This window comes from Haliotis asinina, chromosome 5, assembly GCF_037392515.1.
Source record: "Haliotis asinina isolate JCU_RB_2024 chromosome 5, JCU_Hal_asi_v2, whole genome shotgun sequence".
NCBI lineage: Eukaryota > Metazoa > Mollusca > Gastropoda > Lepetellida > Haliotidae > Haliotis > Haliotis asinina.
The window spans coordinates 49,679,005-49,706,711 of record NC_090284.1 but is presented as its reverse complement, the minus strand read 5'-3'; the positions used below and the strand labels follow the sequence as shown (position 1 = coordinate 49,706,711).

Sequence of the window (27,707 nt, the reverse complement as noted above, 5' to 3'; positions counted from 1 at the left end):
GGTCAAGCCAAATTCTCAGGTTCGATTCTCTACATGGGTACAATCTGTGAAGCCTATTTCTGGTGTCCCCGGCCGTGATATTGCTGGTATAATGCTAAAAGCGACATAACTCACTCACTCATCATCCCTGTACTCGGGTAGTCACAAAGAGAGCTTCAACATCAAACTCGTACAAGGGAAAGTAACTACATGATCACTTGTAAGCTCGACTAGCACTGTATAATAACATTTAAATGGCGATGTTTGATTTCAAATACATTGCTTTCATTTCAGCAATTTAAGAGAAATGTGTCCAAAACAAATGGTGGTCAAGATTTTGATTCAGATATGCTGTGTGAAATATATGCAGCCATCAAGTAAGTGAACCAAACTTGTGTGTCTTAAAGTATGGCAGTAGTCTGCCTATGTTACTTTGATCGCAGAAGCATAGAAGTTGGTGATTCCAGTTGATCAAAAGAAACAACTGAAGTATCTAAATGTTGTAACACAGTATCTGTTGTGCGAAATAGTTGCCATTCAGTTCTCTTGCATGATTATATATGTATTGCTTGGTTCTGAGATTGTGATTGCAGTGACAATCGTGTTTCAGGTCTGATGAGATTGTAATGCCTGCAGAACACACAGGTCTAGTCAAGGAGAATTACATGTGGAAGGTGAGAGCTTTATGCTATATGTATCTGAGGTGCCATTCATATATTTGCTCATGGTCCTTAAGTATGACACTTAGCTGAACAAAAATATTGTAAAACGTCCCTTTGCTTTTTATGCTTTATTTTGATGTTCCCATTTTCTGACACAGGAACTAGTGAAGGGAGATAACTGCCGACCATCCCAAATGAATGTTTCTTATTGCGTCCACTGAATTTTGAATGTACATGGGGGCATAGCATCACTGAAGAATTACTGTCAGATAAAAGTGACCCACACCTTGATGACAACGACCAACCTAACTATCATTCATTTTCCAGTAAACACCAGCACATTGTAAGGAGCTGGTCTAGCCTTAGTATGATTGAAAAATACTCTAAAGAGTTCACAACCCATTTATATTAATATATTTTCAGCATAATCCAGGTCTGGATTTTGTTTCAAACTAAATCTATTGCAGCTTCTATTTCAAGCAAATGACACTGTCTGTTGTAACTTGACTGGACATCGTGACTGAATGAATTTCAGTGTTTGACAGAAATGTTGTTTGATGCTTGTAAGGTCAATTACTGGTTTGTCTGGCCCAGATTCAAATTTCAATTATTTACCGACCATCATCATACATTATATGGTATCGTTATGAAGCACACTTAAAATTTGAAAACATTGACAATCAGCGTCATCAAAAGTGGCCAAAGCTGATCAGCTTCAGATATCTGTTGTATCCATTCAGATATCTGTTGAATCCATTCAGTTCCACATTTACATTTATTCTCCCAGGGTTGTCACTGAAGAACAGTTCCCAGAGGAACCTTGTCCAATATACTTCTTGTAAGATTCATGGTATCTTGTTGTCGAAGCTTGAGTGTATGGTTCTCTGTTTACTGATAAATGTATTGTCTGTTGGAGACATGATTATCCCAAGCATACCCTCATATACGTGTGATACTGCTGGGTGTGTGTTATACAACAAACAAACCCTCCTTAAAGTGCATGTGTGTTTCAGGTTCTTCTGCGCCGAGGTTCAACCAAAGAAGGAGTGTTCCGCCATTCCCCAACAGGAGCGTTTGACCATGAGTTGTTTTCTCTCATTTGGGGCCCCACTGTTGCTGCTCTGTCGTTTGTCTTTGACAAGAGCACTGATGAGTCTATCATACAGAAAGCAATATCAGGTTTCAGGTCAGTTGAGTTTCTAAGTACTGTCGTTTTTGTCCTTTTGTCCTCTGCATTTACAATGGAGTTGTCTTAATCACAGAAATAACTGCAACTTAGATTCTATTTAAATGAGATGTAAGTTCTGTTGTCCGTCTGTTGCAGGAAATGTGCAATGATCTCAGCTCACTATGGCATGAGTGATGTATTCGACAACCTTGTGATATCCCTGTGTAAATTCACTACACTACTCAGCTCTATTGAGGTACGTCCTTGACCTTATCTCTTTTTAATTTTTGCATGTAGATTCTACCGAGGAAAAGAAATTACCACCCAGTTTTTTTCCATTTTGCTGTGACAGAGCAACTGTGGGCTTAAGATGTCAGTTGGTCCTGTGCATTCAATCACTAGTATGTTTTCCAGACCAATAAGTATCCTAGTGAAATATGCTAGTGTTGACCAAACTGCTTCTATGAAGAAATGTCTGCAGCTGTCATTGTACATACAGCTGATCATCATTTTATAACTTTGAACATGTATGCTTCATAACTGATGTACATTGTTATCACAGCATGCACTTTTGTTATGGTGATAAGACAGCTACACATTTGACTAAATATTCATTGACTTTTTCAGGCCCCTGAAAACATTCCAGTTGCATTTGGGGTCAACTTCAAGGCTCAGTTGGCAAGCCGCACTGTGTTTGGACTGGCACACAGGCATGGGGATATACTGAGAGAAGGCTGGAAGAACATCCTGGACTGTATGCTGCAGCTGTTCAGAGCCAAGCTCCTGCCAAAAGCCATGATAGAGGTCAGTCACATAAATCATGACAATGTTTTTCATTCAGTTCATATAAGTGGGTGAGTGAGTTTAGTTTTACGCCGCACTCAGCAATATTCCAGCTCTATGGCGGCGGTCTGAAAATAATCGAGTCTGGACCAGACAATCCAGTGATCAACAACATGAGCATCGATCTGCGCAATTGGGAACCGATGACATGCGTCAACCAAGTCAGCGAGCCTGACCACCTGATCCCGTTCTTACGACAAGCTGAGTCGCCTTTTATGGCAAGCATGGGTTGCTGAAGCCTATTCTACCCCGGGACCTTCACGGGTCTCATATAAGTGGAGCAATAGCAATAAGTTTGTCTCCAGTTTGGGCATATGCATTGGACATGGACTGACTTGGATGTAAATTTTGAGCAGAGTTGATTAGTGATGTATTGACTTGATAGTGTTTGTTTTGTTTTGAAGGTTGAAGACTTTGCAGATGCAAGTGGGAAAATTTCAATAGTAAGAGAAGACAGTACAGCTAACCAAAGGTACTAAGATATGTATCATTTATTGTTTAAAATTTGATGTAATCAATTAATATTTTGAGAAATTCAAAATTTAAGAATGATTTATTGGTTACTAACACAAACTGTCATTCATCACCGCTGGTAGCAAATTGTCTCTCAATGGATTCTCCCAACTTCAGATCTGATTCTGGAGTGCTGAGCAGCTTCTACTCCTACTTCTCACTATCTGAGTCGTCCAATCAAAAAGGACCATCGCTAGAAGACCAGGAGTCCATCAAACAAGCTCAGAGCTGCATCCGGGACTGTCACCTTGACCAGCTCATCATAGACAGCAAGTTCCTCAGAGAAGACTCACTTCAGGAACTGGTTAAGGTGAGTGTAGGACAGTTATCAATCTAATTCAACTTAATGTGTAGCTTGTGTTCTGATTGGTCACTGCTATAAATTTCCAACAGTATAATCATCATATATAGACGCAATTTGAAAGACAATTCACCAAACCTTTGAATGTATCCGTACACTATTGGGGTAATGTTTTTCAGGGTATTGCCATTTGCAGAAACCCTAGGTCAGTTAACTCCCCTATCCTGTTAAAATGGATGGAATTTTCGTTGAAAAAAACAAAACATATAAAATTTAATTGTAAGTTCAAACAATTTACTCTCAACGGGCTGTTGACCCAACACTGTTAAGATCTTGGAACAAGATTTATGAAGTCATTATTGAGTGTGACATCAAATGATGTGAAGTCATTTGACATCAGAACAGTTAATGGCCCATCACCCATTGTCATTTGCATGTGCCTGCTGATTTCTGATCAGCAACTTGAGTGTTGTTTCATGATAATTCCATCCAATTTAGCTTTAATACTATGATTTATTCATGATTGTCAGATTTAGTAAGTGTGCACATAACAGACATGTTAAAGCTGGAAAAGGGAACTGGATTTTCTGTCCAATGGAGTGATGTGATTAACCTTTGACCTGGAAGAACTTTGGCCTGGTTTAAGTAGTGAATTTCTTTCATGAAAAACAGCATAAAGTGAGTTGAACTGTGTATATCTGTAGGAACTTGTAACATATATAAATTGGTTCTATAGCCGCTTACGCATTGTCAGTATGACTAAATGAGCGGCTTCCTCTTCCGAAAATCATGGTTTGATCAGGACCTGTTCTAAACTGATCGTCGGAAGTCCAACTAGTATGTAGCAACTGTAGCATGTATGGTTTGGCAGTAAGGCAAAGAACAGGTCTCTGAAATTGCCTTGTTCTTGGGATAGATTGCAGTTTCATCTGTTCCCTTTTTCTTGATGTGGTGCTTCTCCCTGAAGTCTTGTGAAAACCCATTCCCTGACTCAGTGTTCCAACACACACAGATTTACATTCTGCTCCATGCTGCATCTACAGTATGTCCTGGTACTGATAACATCATTATCCTCATCATTATACATATGTTTGTGTTTCAGGCACTGATCGTGGCATGCCAGGGCTCCGAGGATGGCTCCACAATGGGGCTCCAGTATGATGAGGATGCCGCAGTTTTCTTCCTGGAGCTACTCATTAAGGTGGTGCTACAAAACAGGTGTGTACTTGACTGATATAGTGCAGAACATGTAGTTGTAGGATATGCAACAGAACAGGTATTTGTGTTCCGTCCTGGAGAGCAGCTATTTGTCTTGCATCATGGTGCAGAACAGGTCCCTGTTTTGTGTCATGCTGCAGAACAGGTACTTGTGTCATGCTACAGAACAGGGGCTTGTGTTATTGTGCAGAACAGGCACTTGTCTTATTTGTTATCCTGCAGAACAGACTTTTGTGTGGCATGATATGCCGACAGAAGGCATATTTGTCAGGTGTTATGCTGAAAAACAAGTAATTTTTGTATGCACAGATTCTTTGCTGGCGATTCACTACAGGGAGGTAATTCTAACTGCTTGGTTGTAATTCATCCATGCTGTCTACCTTGGTTTGCAGAGATCGTGTGAACCCAATCTGGCAGGCTGTGAGGGACTTTCTCTACAATGTGGTTGTCAATGCTAATGAGCACACCTTCTTAAATGAGCGTGCTGTAGTTGGACTGCTTCGATTGGCTGTGAGATTATTGCGGAGAGAAGAGATTGCTTCTCAGGTGCTCACGTCGCTCAGGATATTAATGATGATGAAACCCAATGTGATACACAGTATAAGTCGCCAGGTGGCATTTGGACTTCATGAATTGTTGAGGACTAATGCAGCAAACATTCACTCCAGCCAAGACTGGTATACTCTGTTCATGTTGCTGGAGATAGTTGGGGCAGGAGCAAATCCCCCACCCGTCATGCAGGTGTGTTCTGGTGTGGATGTAGGCGAGGCCATTCATGATGCAGGTTAGTATGCAGTCATACACTGTGCAGTCATCAAATATTTATAACCACATGATTCTCTATGTTCTAGTATAATAATGGACAGCAGTGGTCGAAATTAAAAATGAATCTTAGTGCTATGCCTCTCATGCCTTTCAGTGAGAGTGTTTCTTTCTTCTGCAGACAGGGGTAATGGGGTAGTGTAGTGGTTGAAGTGTCTGTATGTCATGCCCAAAACCTGGGTTCCCCACATAGGTCAATGTATGAAGCCCATTTCAAGTATCCCCCTGAATATTGCAAAAAGCATTGTAAAACTGTCCCTCGTCTGTAGACAAGCTGAAACAATTATGCTACTGTTTCCATTTCTTGCTCTTGTCAAAACAAGGTAGCTTGACCAATCCCAGATTCAGAATCCATTCAACTTGAAATGTTTGACCAACAGGTGCCCAGAGTGACAGTGAAATAGTCAGTGAAAGCTGCATATCGGATCTTAGTGACCGGGGATACACATCTGACAGTGAGCTGTATGAGAGTCAGAGTAAGCACCATCACCATCAGCGGGGGCAGGCAGAACTTCAGCTCAGGCCAATACCTGACAATGGCAGCTGGCTACTGGTAGGTACTGCATTAGTGACATGTCACATGTTTTGTAATATGTGTGTGTTTGTTTGTCGTTGTTGTATCCAGCTATACCCTGTGGCAAACTGTAAACAGTAGAGGACGTAACGTGTACGCGAGACGGTCTCCCGTTACGCGTACAAGTGACTACCTGAGAGGGGGTCACTCATACGCGTGACTCCCTGACCACAGAGAGAGAAATTCTGCATGTCACACAAAAACATGTCTAAAATTGTTATTTGTGAAAATAATTAAACAAAATTTGCTACAGTCATTGACAGATGGTCAAGTTATTGGATGACGTGAATGAAAACATAAAAAGAGGAAATTAAATTGTCAACAAATGACAAAAATGTGCAAAATTTGAGCAAAAATTGGCGATATTCAACTGCGAATTTCACCTATGTGCATAATTTTCAGAAACTTACATTTAGTATTTTCTGAAAGCTCATTTATCGTAGATTCATAATATATATGCAGCTTTCGATGCACACCAACGCACACCTGTTTGTTATTGTGTTGAAACATGTTTACTTTCTTCGAAACCGCGCGAATCGTCTCGCGTAGAAGTGACCGGGTTAGCGTGTCATTAATGGGAGGTAACTGATGCCTGACTAAATTGCCCAGTCAAAACATCCGTCTTGAGTCTGAGACTGTGTGAAGCGTGCGTAATGTACATGGCGATATTTCTTGCGTTACATCAAAGGGGTATAATAAATTTAAACAAAATCAAGAATAACATTTTTTCATACGGACTACTCTTTTGTTGGAAGTATAATCGTTGGAAAACACGATTAAGAGTGGGGGTCACTTCTACCGATGTAAAAACAGTTTTACGTTTTATGTTAGCTGCCATACCAGTAGATATTAGACTTCAGACGACAATTTTCACCTATGTGTACACTTCACATAAACATGATTTTCATATTTTCTGAAAGCTTATTCAACGCAGATTTACCTCGTACATGTACTTGTTCGTGTACATTAACGCACATAGGTGTATCATCGTGTTGAAACAAACCTACCTTCCTCCCACCGCTCGTCACAGACACACAAACGGCCTCACAATTTCGTTACGCGTACGAGAGACGCTACCCAGAAGCACGAACAAAAGTAGTCAGCCTTTGACGGCAATTTTCACCTATGTGCACATTTCACACAAACATGATCTTTATATTTTCTGAAAGCTTATTCCATGCAGATTTACCTCGTATAAGTACTTGTTCGTGTACACGAATGCACATAGGTGTACAATCGCGATGAAACACATCTACTTTCCACCTACCGCTCGTCACAGACACACAAACGGCCTCACAAATTCGTTACGCGTACGAGAGACGCTACCCAGAAGCACGAACAAAAGTAGTCAGTTTTTGACGGCAATTTTCACCTATGTGCACATTTCACACAAACATGATCTTTATATTTTCTGAAAGCTTGTTCCATGCAGATTTACCTCGTATAAGTACCTGTTCGTGTACACGAATGCACATAGGTGTACAATCGCGATGAAACACATCTACTTTCCACCCACCGCTCGTCACAGACACACAAACGGCCTCACAATTTCGTTACGCGTACGAGAGACGCTACCCAGAAGCACGAACAAAAGTAGTCAGCCTTTGACGGCAATTTTCACCTATGTGCACATTTCACACAAACATGATCTTTATATTTTCTGAAAGCTTGTTCCATGCAGATTTACCTCGTATAAGTACCTGTTCGTGTACACGAATGCACATAGGTGTACAATCGCGATGAAACACATCTACTTTCCACCTACCGCTCGTCACAGACACACAAACGGCCTCACAAATTCGTTACGCGTACGAGAGACGCTACCCAGAAGCACGAACAAAAGTAGTCAGTTTTTGACGGCAATTTTCACCTATGTGCACATTTCACACAAACATGATCTTTATATTTTCTGAAAGCTTGTTCCATGCAGATTTACCTCGTATAAGTACTTGTTCGTGTACACGAATGCACATAGGAGTACAATCGCGATGAAACACATCTACTTTCCACCCACCGCTCGTCACAGACACACACAGCGTCCTCACAATTTCGTTACGCGTACGAGAGACGCTTCCCAGAAGCACGAACAAAAGTAGTCAGCCTTTGACGACAATTTTCACCTATGTGCACATTTCACACAAACATGATTTTCATATTTTCTGAAAGCTTATTCAACGCAGATTTACCTCGTACATGTACTTGTTCGTGTACATTAACGCACATAGGTGTATCATCGTGTTGAAACAAACCTACCTTCCTCCCACCGCTCGTCACAGACACACAAACGGCCTCACAATTTCGTTACGCGTACGAGAGACGCTACCCAGAAGCACGAACAAAAGTAGTCAGCCTTTGACGGCAATTTTCACCTATGTGCACATTTCACACAAACATGATCTTTATATTTTCTGAAAGCTCATTCCATGCAGATTTACCTCGTATAAGTACTTGTTCGTGTACACGAATGCACATAGGTGTACAATCGCGATGAAACACATCTACTTTCCACCTACCGCTCGTCACAGACACACAAACGGCCTCACAAATTCGTTACGCGTACGAGAGACGCTACCCAGAAGCACGAACAAAAATAGTCAGTTTTTGACGGCAATTTTCACCTATGTGCACATTTCACACAAACATGATCTTTATATTTTCTGAAAGCTTATTCCATGCAGATTTACCTCGTATAAGTACTTGTTCGTGTACACGAATGCACTCACAACATCAACAGACGTTCGAGAGGCAAAAGTAGTCGGTTTTGACGACGATTTTCACATATGTGCCAGTTTCATAGAAACATTAACTTAACATGTTCTGAAAGCATATTCAATGCAGATTTACACCATACAAGTACTTGTTCAAGTACACGAACGCACATAGGTGTGGCATCGCGTTGAAACACATCTACTTTCCTCCCACTGCTCGTCAGACACTCAAACCTTACCCACAATTTCGTTACGACTACGAGAGACGCCTTTTGCCACGGGAGCAGACCCGGTGCTCAATATGTTCACTCGCATCAAGTGGTAAGTAACTTCGGAGGACTGCATGATCTTTAATAGTTTAAGCAAAATGTATTCTTGAACACACTGCATGCAGGAATTACCACTCATTTCCTTAAGTTTTATGTCATTGTCATCAACACGTAATGTTATAGAAATGCGATTTCTCCACTTTTAAACAGATGACGTGAATGTGATAAAAAAAGAGTTATTTAGACGGAGATTTATGTATTCATATATATTTTTTCCAGTCTAAGTAAACTTAGCCTCAGTACTTTTCCTTACGCTCCATTACTGAGTCTAACAAAACCTTATAGGAGGTCGCGTCAGGTAACCTTTGGGACTGACCAATCAGAACACAGCTTTCCAAATCGCGAAAGTGGACATTCGCACACACCTTTTGAACTTTTTACCTCGAAAAGGTTCATACCCGAACGATTCCGAATGTTATTTAGCGTATGATCGCTTCTGGGTGATTCACACGGCGCACATTACAACCATGACAACAGAGTTAACTGTCTCCGAAAACAGTGTTTTGGCAATATTCAAGGGATCTCATCTTGCAGAAATATTAGCCAATGGTCACCATGTCAACAGAAACCCCAAAGCGTATATATCGCAGGTCAAATATCTGTATTTTCTGTGGATTGTTGTTTGTGGAGAGATCTGTGCCCCTAAGTAGTAGCCGTTGTCTGATTGGTTAAATCTATATAACCGTCTCGCTATTGATTGGACGGTCATAGGTCGCTCAAAGGTTGCCTGATGCGACCTTCTGCTAGGTTTTGTTAAACTCAGTGGTGGAGTTTAAGGAATAACATTGAGACTGAGTTTACTTAGACTGACATTGTTTCAAAGCTGTATTATTAGTCAACTACAGCAATAAAATCAGTCGAGCCATCCCTGTTACACACGGAAGATGCCACTTCCCTGAGCAGATTTTGCTAACCTACATATCAACTGAATTTTTGTCACAACTGAATAAACATGATTCTGTCTTTTACCAGCTTAACAACACCAAACAAAATAGTTAGCATTTAATTGTGCGTTTTTAAGTTTACCACGGACGATAAAAGCATCGTAAGCAGGAAACTGCACAGTGGCTGGCAGTGTCCACAAGACAGCCGTGTCAACTGTCTGCAAATATGCTGTCTCCAAACCCAATAAATGGGTATCCAGTCTCCCACCTGTATATTCAGGGCTAATCAACTGCAGTCATAAACTATGCCTGACTGCATCCTCTTCATTCCGGCTTAATCATTGCTGGAAAACAGTGTCGTGTGTGATATTGCATAATCTGTGTGAAATTTATTTGTGTTTCATTCTGTCAGGGGACAAATACAATTCGCCGTACTGAAGAATTTTGAACACGCACCTGTGTCCGAGAATATATAACTATTTCCATAGTTATACTAAATACATATAAAACATTCAGTGAAAGGTTACGTAATAATGACAAATAATGCAAAACTCCCTGGTATACACATATTTCTTCATTCTGCAGATGATGGCTGAAAAGGCTGTCCTAACCAACATGCTGGACTGTAGCTGGGTCTGGTTGTCTTCCCCTGTCCATGCTGTCGTCCAGGAAGGAAAACCCTTCCTATTTCACGCATATACATAAAATATATATTTCTGTGATGGCTTTGAATGTATTGTTTTTATCTATGAATACTGTTTAAATCATCTACCAAAGTAAAAGATAGGAAAGCCGATGATAGTGTTGACAACGACGCACAGCACTTTCAAGTACTCTTCGAAGATAATCAGTACAAGAATAACTCCTTCATACCAAAACAGAACACTTTGAAAAACATTATAACATTAAGCAATAAAAATCTGTTTATAAGTCGTCGATCAGTAATGCTATGGACAATATTTTGAGTTTGTAATCATCTGGAACAATTTTATTCCTTTCTTCCTCATAAATATGTCATCTCATTATCACGTGAGAGATCGTTATCACGTGATCAGTTCAATCGGAATGAAGTAAGAAAACGCTATTTTGCCCACCTCCATGCGACTTGAATATTTGTCACCACAAAATAAACATTTCTATGGCCTTTCACAGATTATCAAACACAAACAGGAAACGGAATACATATAATTAGCATTTAATTATGTGTTTTCAAGCTTTCATAAAATATACCTCGAACGACAAAGGCACCGTAAACAGGAAATTGCACAATCGCCCCCCGTGTCCACCAGATAGCCGTGTAAACTGTCTGCAAACTCATTAGATGTACACACCCTGAAGTAACGTGCTGTACTGCATCACACCTGTTGCCTGTCTCCACCTGTATATTCAGTGATACCCAACTACAGTCATTAACTATGCCTGGCCGCGTTCGGCCCAGTCTTCACTCCAGTGTCACGTGTGTGATACAATAAATTGCGTAATCCAAATGAAAGTTAATTGTGTTGCATTCGGCCAAAAAGATGAACCAAGACAAGCACAATTTGCCGCACTGATGTATTTGAAATATGTACCTGTGTTTCATAACCATAGCTGTACTACATACACAGTGTTCACGAATAGTGTCTGACCCTCTGACAAACCTGGCAGATTTGCCAACGGTCAGACAAAAGTCCCCAACCTGCTGGCCCCAGTGTCTGACTGAATATGTCACAATAACTTTTGTCTGAAGTTGTTATTTGTGGCATGTAATACTTGTTCACTGTTTCTAAATTTATGTTTATAATGTTTGTCATTATATAATGTTAATAACTTCAAAGCCAATAATGAGAAATGTTAAATCTGAAATGTGTGTTTAACTTTTTTCTGTGGGTCCTGTGAATTTTCACTGGGTCAGACAGACATCTGAAACTTACAGGATCCAATGTCCTGTTACTGTGAAACACCATTCGTAAACACTGCATACATCTAAAACATTCAGTGAAAGCTTCATACATTTTCGTTTTTATAACAAATAATGCAATGTTCTCAGGAATGTGCGTGTTCCCTCATTCTGCTGACTCCTGGCGGAAACGGGCATTTGGCCGTTCCCAGTCCAACGCAGCATGCAGGATTATACACGGGGCTGGTTGTCTTCCACTGGCCATGCTGTCTTCCAGGAACGAAAACCTTTTCTGTTTCAAGCATATACATAGAACATGTGTCAACAAGAAAGTCCCAGTTTTTACCTGAAGTAGATCTGGTAATGTGTGTTGTTAGTTTTGTTGTAGAAAAGGTATGTATGCAAATACGTATGTATTCGATCTAATTGAAGTCGCCTGTATGTGTACAGGGTAAGTGAAACAACACATTCTTACCTGAATATACTGTGCACACTGAAGGGGATGGAGGAATGATGTCTTCCAGGATGAGGGATGTTACGCAAATCGCCGACATGATGCACAATTCTTCAGAAAATGATGATTTGTAGACTTAACATGATCTTACCTAATGCGTAATGTATCCGCCAGGTCATATGGAGTTTGATCGAAAGAGGGGGCGAAAGATATTACAACCTGCAGGGGGCGTTATGTTTCCTTATTTAAATTTGTATTTTCGTACTTTTTTCATTTCGAAATTATGTCACAAAGTGTGATTTCTTTTTTTAAATGCCCTTATCAAGTCATGTCAATTTCCGAAGGCATAAATTAGGTTCAAGTTACTTATATGCATTTTCATGATCAACAAGTCATCATTCGCAAGCTGGACCGTAGAGAGGAACACCATCCTCAACTTGCAATAAGCAAACACGAGATCAGTGAGCCGCTGAAACTGCATGCTCACTTCGTTCGGATAACACCTCACATACGAGGGGTTCACGCTTCATTTGATTGGCTGAAACAGTCGCGCACGTTTACAGGGACTGTATGTTCTTTAAAACAGCATGCACGGCTAATGCGGGCATAAACTGATATGTACTCTGGAAGATACGATATCCACATGTCAACACCATGAGCTGTAATGAAATATCGAAGCAGGTATTTTAGTATAACACTAATTTTGATCAGTACGAGATGTCAGCTTTGGCTGGCACCGCGAGTCCCTTTTTTCAGTGTGCTGTGTGGAGTTACACAATGGACGTACGTCACTTCCGAGAAATATGCAAATGATTTAATGGTTTTCGCAGGATTACTTTTGACGAAATTGGCAAAGTTTTGATTCATGCAAGATGCGGTAGGGGTCGTATTAGTTTCAAAATATTCTGTAACTTTCTGCAAGATGAATACGTTGACATTTCCACCAGTAATACATTCAAATGAAATAAATCACCTTTTCATGAGCGATGAGTTGATTTTTGTGTAATTGGCATGTGTAAACAGCCGACCTTGGGCGTGGTATTCTGCTTTCCTGATGTTTTCACGTGCCGAAAAAAATCGAAAATACAGAGGCCAAGTATGCATCAACCTAGGATGATTGTAAATATTTTGTCGGACAAACAACTTGTATTCTGCAGGTTGTAACCTGTTCAGTGCAAATGACGAAAGCGTGGCATCCGAGATCGAAAAACCTGTTCATTCACGACTGTCAAGTACCCCACCACCCTTGGGGATTTTACGGGACGCTTTAATTACCCTGCATCGTGTTCGCACCCAATCGAGGTGGTTCCACGGTGATTGAATTAATTAGGGGGAAGCGCTTCAGTTAGTACCGCGGAGCGCACCGTCTCGCGGACAAGAGACGATAGGCCGTCTCGCGTACACGTTACGTCTCGGACTGGTAAATGGTACAGTCTTGCAATAGACGTCATGAACTCTAAACTCTAGACAATATTTGTTGCATAACTACTCAGAGAGCCTGACCAAGTTAGTCACCTGTTACAGCAAGCGTGGGTTGCTTAAGGCCACTTTAAATCCCTATCTTCACTTTGGTACATTTTAATTCATGGATGACTGGTGATATTCCAGCTCTATGTTGGCAGTCTGTATTAAGTCTGGATCAAACAATCCAGTGATCAACTGCATGAGTATCAAATCAATCTATGCAACTGGGATGCGATGACGTGTCAGCAATTCTGACCACCCAAGTCCATTAGTGACTTCTTACAACAAGCATGGGTTGCTAGAATAAATTCTAACCCGGATCCTGGGTTAAATGACAGAGAAATGTTAGGTTTGTTTCACCTTGAAATAGTGAAGATATAGCAGTTTCATAGATTTTTCAAGTGCAGTACTATGAACTATCTTGATGCTGATTGTCAGTTGTCTGGACATTTTTTGACAGCATCCTATAGAATGCATTGTGTCAGTCAGACATTGATGTAAAGTTTTTAAAGAAATGTGATGTGAGGGACAATTGATAAGAGTGAACTTAATGTTTGTACATAATCATTAGCTAAACTGTGTTCAGTGTGTATACTGAAGAAAGACTTCAGTGTTGAAAGCATATAATATCCCTAACGTCACTCTATCTAATCATTGCTGCAGGTGAACAAAGAGGAATCCAGCAACCCTCAGCCTCCACAACGCAAGAAGTCCAATCCAATCAACCAGTTCAGCATCGACTTGAATGAAGAACTCCATTACTGTGATAGCAAAGCCCTTCTCAAGTCATCAGAAACGCTTTCATTCCTGGTACGAGATGCCGCTCATGTTACCCCTCATAACTTTGAAAGCTGTGTTCATGCCATCCGGACATTTGTGGAAGCAAGTGTTAACGGAGGTGAGTCATCAACGGTCATTGCAATCAGGTGCTAACCACTTCTACACTGTGTCCTTCTGTAATAAAATGATGTGACATTGCTTTTGGTAGCTTCATTTACACCTTGCTCAGAGTGTTCTGATCTGTTGAAGTACTTATCATTGACAGGTGCAAGGTTGCAAAATAAAAGATGTTACAGTTGGATATCCAGAGTTATGTCCCATGACAATGCCAATATCTGCAACGTCATAGGCTAAGATTGTGAGGTGTGCAGAGAACTGCCATTGCCCACGAATGCTGGCTAATGGTTGATCCTGAACACCTCTGCTCCTTCGAGCGCTCAAGCGTGCACAGAAGCCATCCTCACATCTGCCTCACCTAGAGAAACAAGATGGCGACCATGTTTTAATGTCATGCGTCACCACTCACCCCTTTCTGTAACCTCTAACAAGGAGACAAGAAGCTTTTCGGCTTGTCCCGGAATAATATGTGTTTGTCACGAATGGTTTAATGCCTTTGATTCACAAAAGATGTGATTTTGTTTTCTCTGAGCTTGACCCATGTCACTAGTACAATAACATATTTGACTTGTATTACTTAGATATTTATTCATCATTCGCAGAAGGACATAACTTACCACACCAACAATGACAGTTCATATCGGGGTATGAAGCTTCCAAACATTTCAGCGAGACCACAGGGCTGGTTAGATGTGAAACTTACCAGTCTTGACCAAAACTCACTTGCCCTCAAATTGTCTTAACATACATTGTGTAAATTTTACCCCAACCATTGGGCAGGTGCATTTGAGAATGTGACAGTCTGTGTTGAAAATAACAAATCCCAGGCAGTCTGGCAGACAGCTATTTCAAACGCTGCAGATATCTTACAGTATACTAACACATAAACGTTCCCTTGTTAGGCCACCTGAAGTCTTCATTACCTCAAAACAAAGAGAGAAGATCACATAGGATACCCCGATCAAAGAGAAACAACAACAAGATGAAGAAGTCCCAGTCATCTCCAAGCGATTTATCTCACGTGGCCAACTCTGATGATGAGGCTGATGGTGATGGAATGACTGCTGGCCTGCACTCCCTGTCGATACAGCTGCTGGATCTCATGCACACGTTACACACACGGGCAGCTACCATCTTCAGCTCCTGGGCAGAGGAGGAAGAAAAAGAGGAAGAAGCAGTGAAGATTGATGCAGGGACCAGCACACTATGGGGCAAGTGCTGGTGTCCACTCCTGCAAGGTGAGGTGTAGTTTTTATCATTGACAATGAATTTCAAAATCATAATCTTTAAAATTTTGACTATTGTCATATTCCTATTTAAAAATTGAAACATGTAATGCTGTCACAAGGTATGTATGAGATACAGGAGTAATGAGCAAATGCTTGAACCACTGAGCAATGCTACTGCCCCTCAAAACAATTGTTAACTGATTGCTTTCTGGCTCCAGTTTTCAACAATAACCAGCCTTTGATGTAAATACTCACATCAACACACTTGACTTTCTTACCAAGCGTGTCATCACTGTCAGTATCAAAAGATGAGGCACTGTAGTTGTAAGCTTGACCATGCAGAGTGTAGTGGAGTGATATTAAAGACGGAAAATACCGCCTATTCATTGTTTTAAATTTTGGATGAACTCTTCAATTTTCATTAGTGACCGAAGAGATGGTGTAAATCCAGCTAGGGTCCATGCAGTTGGCAAAAGCAAGGATCCCAAGGATCTTTCTGTGGTAAAATTTAATTCACTTTTAAAGAAGGATGCTTCAATACAGGTATTGCTCGGTTGTGCTGTGATGGCCGACGGGGCGTGCGGAGCCAGGCGCTGACCTACCTCCAGAGAGCACTGCTAGTACATGACCTGCAGACTCTGTCAGCTGTTGAGTGGGAGGCCTGCTTCAATAAGGTAAGCTGCTTTAATTCAGCTCAAGATTTAATTGTCAATTTCATCAACCTAGTTTAAAAATGCAAACTATCATTGAACAGCTGGAAATATATTACACCTGATGTTCAAATTACATGACAATCAATATCTTTCTAAAAGCATTGTCATTTATAAAACCAGTTTATAGACAAATAACAATCAATATTATTATATGATAATCATTGATGTGAGGGATCTGACCAAACTATACTGTCTTAATTTGGGGGTGGCTTTGGTGCAGGTGTTGTTCCCGCTGCTTACGAAATTGCTGGAGAATATCAACCCTCAGGACCCTGCTGGCATGGAGGAGACACGCATGAGAGCATCCACTCTCCTGTGCAAGGTGACAACCACACTAGGGACATATTCATGCAAAATCAATGATTTTATTCACTGATTTCACGGTGATGTCATTTTTCAACTTATTAGTTATACGAGTGTCGCTACCCTTCTTCAAAAAAGTTACTCCAGATCACGGATGACTTTGGTGATTACTTCACATGGCATGTAATTTATTTTGTTTCAGTTGTAAGTTTAAATTGAGTCCGATTGATTGAAATTAAAGAAATACTATTCTTGAAACATGCAAAATGTCCCATAGTCATAATGGAGGACATATGCCCACGTTTGAAGAAATCTAAAAGCCATTTTATGACTGTTCTGACTTCAGGTGTTCCTGCAACATCTGACACCACTGCTGTCACTTACAACTTTCACAGCCCTCTGGCTGACAATACTTGACTTCATGGAGAAGTACATGAAGGCTGATCGCAGTGACTTGCTGGTAGGTTACGCTCATAGATTTTGCAGAAGGCAGTTTATATGTACCCCAGAAATGGATTGGCATGCTCTTTAGTTTATACCTTTATATTTGACCTGTTCATTTCCGTTTAAGCAAATGTGTTCTGTGTCTCGACAAATCTTCCATTTCTCAAAACAAATGACCCAAGGAGCCATGCTCTTTTCTTAACCGTATCAATTTACCTCAAATAGCCATTAATATGTACTCATTGATGTAATTGTTAATTGTGCGAAACTGTTAAAGTTCAGAAAGAAAATCTGAGGGTCCTTGTCAAAGATTCATGTTTTGTGTGATTGTTACGTACTCAACAATTCATAAAAGTTGTTCCAGGTCTAGGTAGATAAATGTTATTCAGTGTTTCTGTACTTGTTGAATTGTTATGAAGACAAAATACTTTTCGATGGTACTTAAGAAAATTCAGCTTGTAATAGTAATGATGAGGAGAAACGTTTCTTTTAAGATTGTTTGTTGAGTAGTCATCTGAGAAATGGCATACCTTCATTGTTATGTCTGTTTTCCAGTCGGAAGCTATTCCAGAGTCCCTGAAGAACATGCTGCTAGTGATGGATACAGCTGGAATCTTCCAGACAGGAGATGGACGAGAGTCACAGTTCTGGAAACTCACCTGGGACAAAATAGACACCTTCTTACCTCATCTCAAAGAAGAGCTCTTCAAGCCTTTTGAACCTGGTATTACTTTGATGAGCATTTCTGGGCTGTTGCTAAAAGTTTTTACTTATCCTATCAGAGGACTCTGGACTGATTCCTCACTTGCATTGTTATTCTGGTGTCCATTGCTAAAATATAGCCAGCACCTCATCCGTCCACCCATCCTCCATCTGTGATCATGTTGTTTCTGGAGCCCAGCCCAAAAGCTTTCAATACGTTTCAACAAATAGTGCTAGATACATGCAAGAGAACTTTCAGGGATACCACTTTTCTTACAAATTTTGGGCAATTTTATTTTTCTCAATATCCATGGAAATAATTTGGACTTTGTATCAAGAAGGGATGGATTTTGTTGCGAGAGCATAACACACACAAACTGCTCAGTATCTATCAACAAAACTTGGCAGACATGTCAAACACATTTAGAAGTCCTTGCCTTTGCTATTTGTAGATTTGTATTTGTCTGTTTCCATTGAAACGAATTGGACTTGTTACTTAAAGTCCAACTTGATTTCTGAGACAGTCAGATGATTTGTTCTTTCGATGTTTCTGGTTGCCAGGGACATATATTATCTTCTGATGACTCTTGCTATAACTGCAGAACACAGACACATAGACCGAAATGCAACAAGTCCGCCTGCAGCTTCTCAGGCTGAGTATGTTGAGAGTCTGCCTACATCACAAGCACCTGCCGCCCAGGCTGCCCCACAGCCAGCAGAAGACTGTCCCCCACTGGAGGGCATCACTGTCATCAAGGACACAAGGCCAGGTGAGCTGCACACTGCAGTACATCATCATATACAACACAGCAAGCATATGTCTTTGTTTTTAGCTCACCTGGTCCAACGGTTTCAGTGCCTCTTCTGAAAGATGTACGATGCTGAAATTATGCCAACTTCTACAGTGTCTTTAAATGATGCTCATGTTTGAATTTTTACCTAGCTATGGACTCTGACCATCACATCTGAGCCCTCCCTCATTACCTTGCCCAGATCAACATATACCAGTCTAAGTAAACTTATCCTCAGTACTTTTCGTTACACTCCACTGCTGAGTCTAACATAACCTTATGGGAGGTCGCGTCAAGTAACCTTTGAGATTGACCAATCAGAACACAGCTTACCAAATCGCGAAAGTGCACATTCGCACATTCATACCCGAACGATTCTGAATGCTATTTAGCGTATGCTCGCTTCCGGGTGATGCACACGGCATACGTACAACCATGACAACGGTGAGTAAACAGTCGCTGAAAATGGTGTTTTTGGCAATATTCAAAGATGTCATCTTGCGGGAACATTACCTAATGGTAACCATGTCAACAGAAACCCCCACGCGTATATACTGCTGGTCAAATAAGTGTGTTATATGCAGATTTTTGTTTGTGGAGAGATCTGTGTCTGTGACCTGAATATTTTGAAAGTCCCTCCGATCCCAAAATAGTAGCCGTTGTCTGATTGGTTGTATCTATTTAACCGTTTCACGTTTGATTGGACGGCCATTTGTCGCTCAAAGGTTACCTGATGCGACCTTCTACTAGGTTTTGTTAGACTCAGTGGTGGAGTGTAAAGAAATACACTGAAACTAAGTTTACTTAGACTGCAACATTTACATTTCAGTTTTTGGCATTACCTTATCACAACAGTGTTAATGGATCTTACACAAAATAGGTGTGGGTGAAAAATGAAAATAAAATGACAATCTTAAAATAGATAATTCCCAAGTATTTTCATTGGACCATCTGGTGGAATTTTTAACTGTCTTGTATCACGTTTTCATCCCAGTCTATATGGCTGACAGCCATGAAAACCCACTACAGTTTGACCCAAATTTATATGATATTATTGATGATCTGTATTCACATTTAGTATCCATCCCTTAGCGTATGCATCGTAGGAAATGTGCCTTGTTGAAATCCTGTGGCATTATCTCCTGGTCGAGTTGGGCACACATCTGTTAAAAATATTCATTATGTTTGTCAACTTGATATTTCATAATCATTCCAAACCATCTTCTTTCAGAATACAGTGCGCCATCTCCACCTCGTCCCAGCAGCCCGCTGATGTCACATCCGGACCCGTCTCCAGCTGGCACTTCTTACATCCTTCAACCACCCTTGCCAACAGTTACCTCCCTTGCGTCCTCCCAGCCTAGTCCTCCAGGTAGCTCCGCAGTCCCAAGTGGGGCCAGCGCCAGCCCCGCACATATTCCTCTTCTTTTAAACCCAGACATCATGCAGAGCACTACTGTTCCTTACATAACTCCACAAGTAAGTACAAGGCCTGGCATCATCTCCCATCTCCACCTGCATCGTCTATTTTATCTGAACCATACGCACCTTCCACTTTTGGCCTTGAGTCAAAAACTGTTGCAACAGAAGTACAGATGTAAAACAAGAAGTCCCCTACAACCCCACAAGTTATCCTTGAAGTCTTTTACAGTAAAGTCAACTTTACTGAACAGAGAGTAATCCATTCAGTCAGCATGATAAAACAGTTTTTTCAGTAGGTTCACAGTGCTAAGCATTTTGTAACTGCATGATAGCCCCAAGTTTAACTGCTGGAAATCGATGTTACTTAACATTTTCTTGATTTCTTGCAGTTCTAACATTGAAGTTCTCCTGTGTATGTGGATGTTGCATGAACCTTGAAATACTTAGTTGTCAACTAATTCCAAATGTAGATTGTATTGAGTTTTATTAGTACATTTTATGCATGCTTTGAATCCATGTTTATGGAAAGTACCTTGTCATAACTGCTTATTATAATTTATTTTGTAATAGAGATTGATTAATAATGTAAGGAATTGGTAGTGTTTGTAGATGCTAGTACTGTCATAATTTTGATGGACTTTCATTGCTGATCGGAGCGGTTGGGTAGCTTAGTCGTTAAAGCATTCGGTCACCACACCAAAGACCACCCAGGTTCCATATCCCACATGGGTGCAATGAGTGAAGCTCATTTCTGTTGTCCCCTGCTGTGATATTGCTGGAATATAGCTAAAAGTGGAGTAAAATTAAACTCAGTCGCTTTGGATGGATCTAAGCAGAGAAAATATTGATTATTTTTTGAGTAGTATAGGCAAACACATACATTTTAAGCCACCATGTATGTTGCCAGCTTCAGGAAAAACTGTCATCCTCTAACCTACTTATTGTAGTAAGATTGATGAAGATGTAAAGGACATTCTCAGTAAGGGCAGGGGTAACCACATATAACCCAGGTGTTGCAGGGTCTGTTAACCTTCCAAGAACTAGAACCTCTGCTAAGTACAGGGCATTAGGAACAAAACATTACTTGAATCAGTACAAATATATATCATGAGGTTTATATCAGGGAGTGATGACTTTTCATGTCAAAATATTCGTTGACCAGGTTGTGTTTGTGCATGAACAAGAACAGGAGTGGCGGGGCATGAGGAAGTAGATGAAAAATGAATCAATATTAAGGTTCTGCTACCTGGAATGTGCCAGGAAGTTTTTAGTTCAGGACATTTTGTAAACATTTGCGCTGTCATTGTTACTGTGATGAAATGAGTAGATTGGAATTTGACAGTAGTTCCTTGTAATGTGAGATTCCAAGAAAATTACTATAATCACTTAAGATGACTAGTTAATCAATTGTCCCAAAGTAAAATTGGTACTATATCATCAGAAATATCAAAATGCCTGTTGTATTCTAACAAAAGTAACTCACTTTCTTAGCTTTAAAAATATAGACACTTCTGTCACATTATTAACAACTTTCAACAATATTATTAAAATGTGCTTGCTTTTAGCTGTTGATTATCTAAATATTTACAGTGCATGTCTGCATGAACATAGTATTTATGACATATCTTCTTTTATCCTGACTCATGATTAACTGATGTCTCCCTCTTCTATTCGAAGTTAAGTGGAACACTTGAAATCCCTTATAGTTCCCTTCTTCAAAAGAAGATGTAAAATCATGCTCACCCTTCGCACCCTCCCTTTCCTGTATGTTTTAATGCCAGTATTGATCACTTGACCAGCCATAATTGTCACTCTCTCATTCCTGTATGGCATTTTTCTCTTTTTGAGGAAAACTTTGAGTTTGAGTTGTAGGTTTTCAGCGTCCAATCTATTATGTCCATCTTTCACTATGGTCTGTGCTTCTAACGTCCACTTTGAATGCTCGCCTTCATGAAGATCTACATCTTCAGCGCAGAATTTTGATCCCAGACTCTTCATGGAACAGACCACACAACACACGACGTCTTTCATGGATCGATGCTTCGCGGAAGAAAGAGCTGCCACGAGGGCACCTGCGGCGACTACCATTGCTCATGAAGGCACAGCTTATTCTCAAACCCAGTTGAATGTTGTAGAGGACATATGCGAACAGTTCCATTCTCGTAGATCATCGCCATCGATAACCTGTGTGTCACAAGTCTGGATACATTCATGAATATTGGCTCATCAGGATTTCTCCAAGGAGGAGATTTTAACAACTTTCAACATCACTGTAGAAATGACTCTCCGCACAGATCTCTTTGTTATTGACAATGTTATTAATCGGATTCGACATTGTTTATCTGGAAGTTTGCAGCAACAGATGACACTTTCAGCAGACAGCCGGCCAGCTATAAATAGACTTTATCTGGATGTCAGCTTGCTCACAACATACAGTGTTATTGATCCAAGGGCGAAGAATGACGCATCTTCACGACACCTGCTGGAGATTCCAGTATCACCATCTTCATTACAGGTGAAGCATATACCTGTTTGCAGTACCTCACCGACTCCCTCCATGAATATTCAGCAGACTGAAATGTTCCTGCAGCAACGAATGGCAACACAGAACGGTATCACATTACCAGAAGATTATGGATGAGGTCAGATATCTGAAGTGGTGAGACAAGATTCAAGTCATAATACCGCAAGTTCTACCCTCACCGTTACCACTACAACAGAGGCATTGTCTTCTCAGTCTATTCACCTCTAAAGCATCTCATCCAAATGTGGCGTATTACTTGCGTCATCTTTGTCAAAACAAGGTGATAAAGTGATAAAAGGATTGACACTTTTAACTTATCTAGCTGTGTTCAGTACAGTTATATCTATGAAATCAGGCATCAAATTCAGGAAACTACCAGGATTACTTTCAATACTTCGCTCATTCACATTGGAGGATCAGCAACAGAAATTCAAAGTCATAGCTTGGGATCTTAATGATGGTGTGCAACACCTCGCTAGAACCATTGGATTGGACATTCTTTGAATAGTTGACACAGCCCGGATGTCAGAAATCATGCATTGCTAAGAATCAATTGCCTGGACAACCTGATGGACAATTTCAGATCTCAGGGTTATCTACAGTGCTCCTACCACAAGACATGCAGGATCTATCTTTATGTCCAGTGAGGGATTTTAGGATTTATTTAAAACAGACAATGAGGCGGAAATTTGCGCATCTATTTATTCTGTTGTCATTTACAGAAACAGTTACAGAAATCTCCCAAACTTCAATGTCAGTCAGGATGAGAACTCTTATTTTACGACCATATAAAGCAGCAGGACTTTGAGCCACCGCAAGCCTCCAATCCACATGAAGTGAGAGCTCTGGCATCTATGCTACATGGAAATTGCTCATTTACAACAATCATGTATGGCTGGGTTTTTTTAAAATCAGATACGGTGTTTGCAAACCACTATCTCAGAAACTGCCACCTAGGACATCTCAGGCGTTCACCAATTCAGCCTTCTCGTTGTAGCACAACAGTTAATTGTTCCTCAAGATGCTAAACAATAGTTTGCCCTTATCATGTGACTTGTTGATACCTTCACTAAACGAAGGGGTTGACTGAGAGTCCATGCACACGTCGAGAGAGACTAGCAGTAGCATGAGTCATCATAAACCCTGTACATATCTGGATAATATGTGGTACATGGGTTGTAGCTTGGCAGATGAACACATCTAACAATAAGTTACGATATATATATATATAACTAGCAAGATGTTTGTATGTGACCACACTTGGACGTCAGTGTAAATTGTGTGGCTCCCCCTGAGACACCTTCCGGGGGAGGGGGAGATATTCAGGACATTTTGCAGGAAGAAAGTATCCAAGAAGTGGCACCATAACTGTATCCATTGGATACAGTGAGCAATTAAGCAGGAGTCAGGATAAGGAAAAATATGTAATTTTCTGAATAAATGTGATATTTTATACTTACCCTGACTGCTGAGGCCAACCCTCCCAACCTCACCTCATGTCACTTGGACTTCCCTGGAAATCCTTGTATTTGGGCAGCGATGTCTCGGAGAGAGTGACAATTATGGCCAATAACAAATAATGGCACCAAAACGTAGAGGAAAGAGAGGGTGCTCATGGGTAAGCGTGATTTTACATCCTGTTTTGAAGAAGGGAACTTCAAGGGATTTCAAGTGTTCAACTAAACTTTGAATAAAATAGGGAGACAGCAATTAAGCATTAGTCAGGATAAGTATAATATAATGACATTTATTTAATAGCATTGTTTAAACTAGCCTTTGAAAGTAGGTATTATGGACAAACAAGCACTTGTCACTGAAGACTTACCTACATCATCATATCTTGTTGATTATGTAAATATAAGAAAACTGGCATGGTCAGATGGTAATCTTAAAAAGATAATTTTAATAATGAATATTGAAATGTATTATCTAGTTAAATGATTCAGTCACAAAAGGAAACAGTCATATTACGTATCATGAAGTTACTCTCTATTTCTTGGGGGCTGTAGTTTTGCATAAGGTTAAACACCAAACACCTATCATATTTAGTGGACTTCCATTGCTGACCTGGGTGGTGGGGTGGCCTAGTGGTTAAAGCATTTGTTGATTACGCCGAAGACCGGTTCCATTCCCTATTTCTGTGCAATGAGTGAAGCCCATTTCTGCTGTCCCCTGCTGTGATATTGCTGGAATATTGCTAAAAGTAGAGTAAAACTAAACTCATTGGCTCTGGATGGATCTAAGCCCATTTCTGGTGTCCACACCGTGATATTGCATTAGAAAGTAGAATTAATCATTACTCATTCTATTTCTTCCAGATAGCGGAGAGTCCTCGTCACCTGGTCAGCGACAGCCAATGATGCTGGGGACATCATCCAGACAGTCCCCTGTCATTCATACCATATAACCATTCTTCATTGTCCAGTACCAACAAAAAATCAACATCACTCTCATAAGGACGACTTTAGAATGCTGCATGTTTTACTCAGACATTAAATGATTCTGTTGATAAGCAGTCTGCTGTCTGCAGAGTCGGTGGGTTTATGTTTCATGATGTGATGAGACAGGTGTTGAGATGTAACACAGCTTGTGATGATGTTCATGTAGACGGTTGGAGATTTGAAGGCACTCCATGACATCACTTCTTCACCTCTGCTACACCGTTATAAACTAGACTTGACCTTGTTGAACAAGTTATCTATCATTCTTGTGAACAGTTTTCCCCTTACTGTTGACAGGCTTATGGTAGCCAAACACAATTCATTGTCCATTCCCAAGTATTTATAATTCACATGGATTACATAACATTAGCACAGGCAGTATAATAACGTAATCAAAAGTTAAGCCCAAGTGGTCAGATTTGTCAGCCAAAACAAGACCATATGTTTGATGCTAGTTAGAAGTGACACCTATGTATTTGCAACAATATTGGCATTTTTTACTTTTCACACGGTTATGGTTATGTTATATAAGTCATGTCCACCACACAAACGACAAATGTGCATTTTTGTTTACTTAAAAAATCATTTCATGGGATCATTTGGACAAACTGCATTTATGTCATATTGGAAGTTGTATTTAAAGGGTAATTATGTACACACAAAATTGTAATGATTTTATGTTTTTTCTATTGTCAAGTCTTGATTGATATTAGAGTCTAAAATTTGACTCTTATGCATGGAAAGTATTTCAGGAAAGATAAAAATGTTGGTACTCTTGGAGTACTCAGACTTGTTATGCACAACCTCAAAAATTAGATTATTTATTTACTTCACATATGCAATGTATAATAATCAGATTAATATATTTTACCACACACATTTTGTATGGTCTATCTCATACAAATGTATAAATTTAATAGAATAAGGTCTGTGGAAGTTGTCAAGGCAGACCTCGGGCATGTTTACTTTCATCAGATAGATTAGAATTGTCCTGAGTTTTCAGATTGTGCTATATTGATAACAGATTTGGTGAAAGCCATTTTGTATTACTGCAAACACAATTGCTTTTAGGGATGCGGTTTGTGTTTTGTGTATATTTCTTGTCAGTTTCATCCGATTGTGAGTATATGATCCAGTTGCCATGTATCTGTCCTCTGTTCAAGCTGGCAGGTGATGCCCTTATGCTTCTGAGTAACAACTCATGTTTTCCTTCTCTGCATAGTTTAAACAGAGTTAGATAATGTATGTCACTGTTTTTCAGCCATAAGGTTATCTCTGATTGTGTTTCATTATCTATGCTGAGAGCAGCATGAGCTATTGTCCCAAGTCGTATGTGACTGTTACAGTTTCCCCCAAACCTACATGTGTGATTAAGTGAATCTTTCTTGTAACTTTTGACCAAGATTTGATTTTGTAAAGACCTCAACAACACCATTTGGCAGACAAAATTAAACATTGTGATGTTTTAAGAACATTCTCAGAACTCTCAAGCCACAGGAAACCTTAATGTCTGATGGAGAATAATCATAGGTAATGTTACCAGAACATACTCAGCTCTGTGACAGTATTGTATAAACAGTGTACACAACATATACCAATCAAAAGAGGTAAACAACAGCGGATATTCCTTTACCTCCTTTGAGTAGTACGCACTGGGAATGAAATGGCATTTTGTTGAGGGTTTTAGTGTATCACAAATGATTCCATGTTTATGTAGGGTGAACTTCCCATTACTTGGGACTACTTAGTGATTTATTTTAATGGTCCATCTGGCTGGGAGTTGCGTGTCCATGCAGTAGTAATGTTCTGTGATTGTTGTTCTAGTTTGTTGACACAAAGCAGCCATTTGTACTGTAACCACACACACATTTGTTTGGGAAGATTTTCAAACTGCATCTAAACTTAAATAAATTGGGGATTAATCTAAGATCTAAACAGTTTGCCAGACAAGTATTAGATTCTAGTCATGATAAGTCTGTTGTGTCATAAATAACTGTAATGTACTATTTGTAATATTTAGTCTATGATAGTTAGTCCGTAACCTCTGCCAAGAGGATCTGTGGAAACAGTTAGAAACAAATCAAGATTAACATTATTATCAACACTTTTGTCTGGAGAAGAAATACTAGTATTTGTGGCATGAGGTAGTCAAGATGCACATTAAAATTTCCCAATACAGTGAACCTATTCTGTAAGTAGGTGTGATATGTTTCTAGAATTGGCTTAGGATATCTGTGCAGAAAAAAACCCACTGAAATAAGAAAAGTGAAATGAAAAATAAAATCATATGGTATGCCTGTTTTACAATTTGTTCAAACTAAAATGAATGAAATGAGTAGAATGGGTAATTGATTACCTTATGGTTGTGAATTGAATCACATCTACAAATATTGGTAATGTTCAAGTACATTTTCTTATCTCTAGACATTAACTGGTCCTTAGG

The 27,707-nt window shown here is 40.0% G+C and overlaps 1 protein-coding gene across 5 annotated transcripts in view; it reads left to right on the top strand.

Annotated features, from left to right (window-relative positions):
* The window catches only part of LOC137284703 (Golgi-specific brefeldin A-resistance guanine nucleotide exchange factor 1-like), a 44,413-nt gene extending 16,866 nt beyond the window's left edge, over positions 1-27,547 (top strand). For 4 of the 5 annotated variants that reach the window (XM_067816621.1, XM_067816616.1, XM_067816618.1 and 1 more), the window contains 19 exons: positions 274-356; positions 590-653; positions 1,655-1,827; positions 1,966-2,065; positions 2,437-2,613; positions 3,057-3,124; positions 3,283-3,475; positions 4,569-4,684; positions 5,077-5,468; positions 5,887-6,059; positions 14,462-14,696; positions 15,598-15,933; positions 16,468-16,598; positions 16,858-16,959; positions 17,287-17,400; positions 17,940-18,108; positions 18,689-18,856; positions 20,109-20,356; positions 25,142-27,547. In XM_067816621.1, the coding sequence (XP_067672722.1) occupies positions 274-356; positions 590-653; positions 1,655-1,827; positions 1,966-2,065; positions 2,437-2,613; positions 3,057-3,124; positions 3,283-3,475; positions 4,569-4,684; positions 5,077-5,468; positions 5,887-6,059; positions 14,462-14,696; positions 15,598-15,933; positions 16,468-16,598; positions 16,858-16,959; positions 17,287-17,400; positions 17,940-18,108; positions 18,689-18,856; positions 20,109-20,356; positions 25,142-25,183 (3,084 nt within the window). In that variant the 3' untranslated portion in view covers positions 25,184-27,547. The remainder of the gene's footprint in view (positions 1-273; positions 357-589; positions 654-1,654; positions 1,828-1,965; positions 2,066-2,436; positions 2,614-3,056; positions 3,125-3,282; positions 3,476-4,568; positions 4,685-5,076; positions 5,469-5,886; positions 6,060-14,461; positions 14,697-15,597; positions 15,934-16,467; positions 16,599-16,857; positions 16,960-17,286; positions 17,401-17,939; positions 18,109-18,688; positions 18,857-20,108; positions 20,357-25,141) is intronic. The other variant, XM_067816620.1, reaches the window with a different exon arrangement.
* The last annotated feature ends 160 nt before the right edge of the window (positions 27,548-27,707 follow it).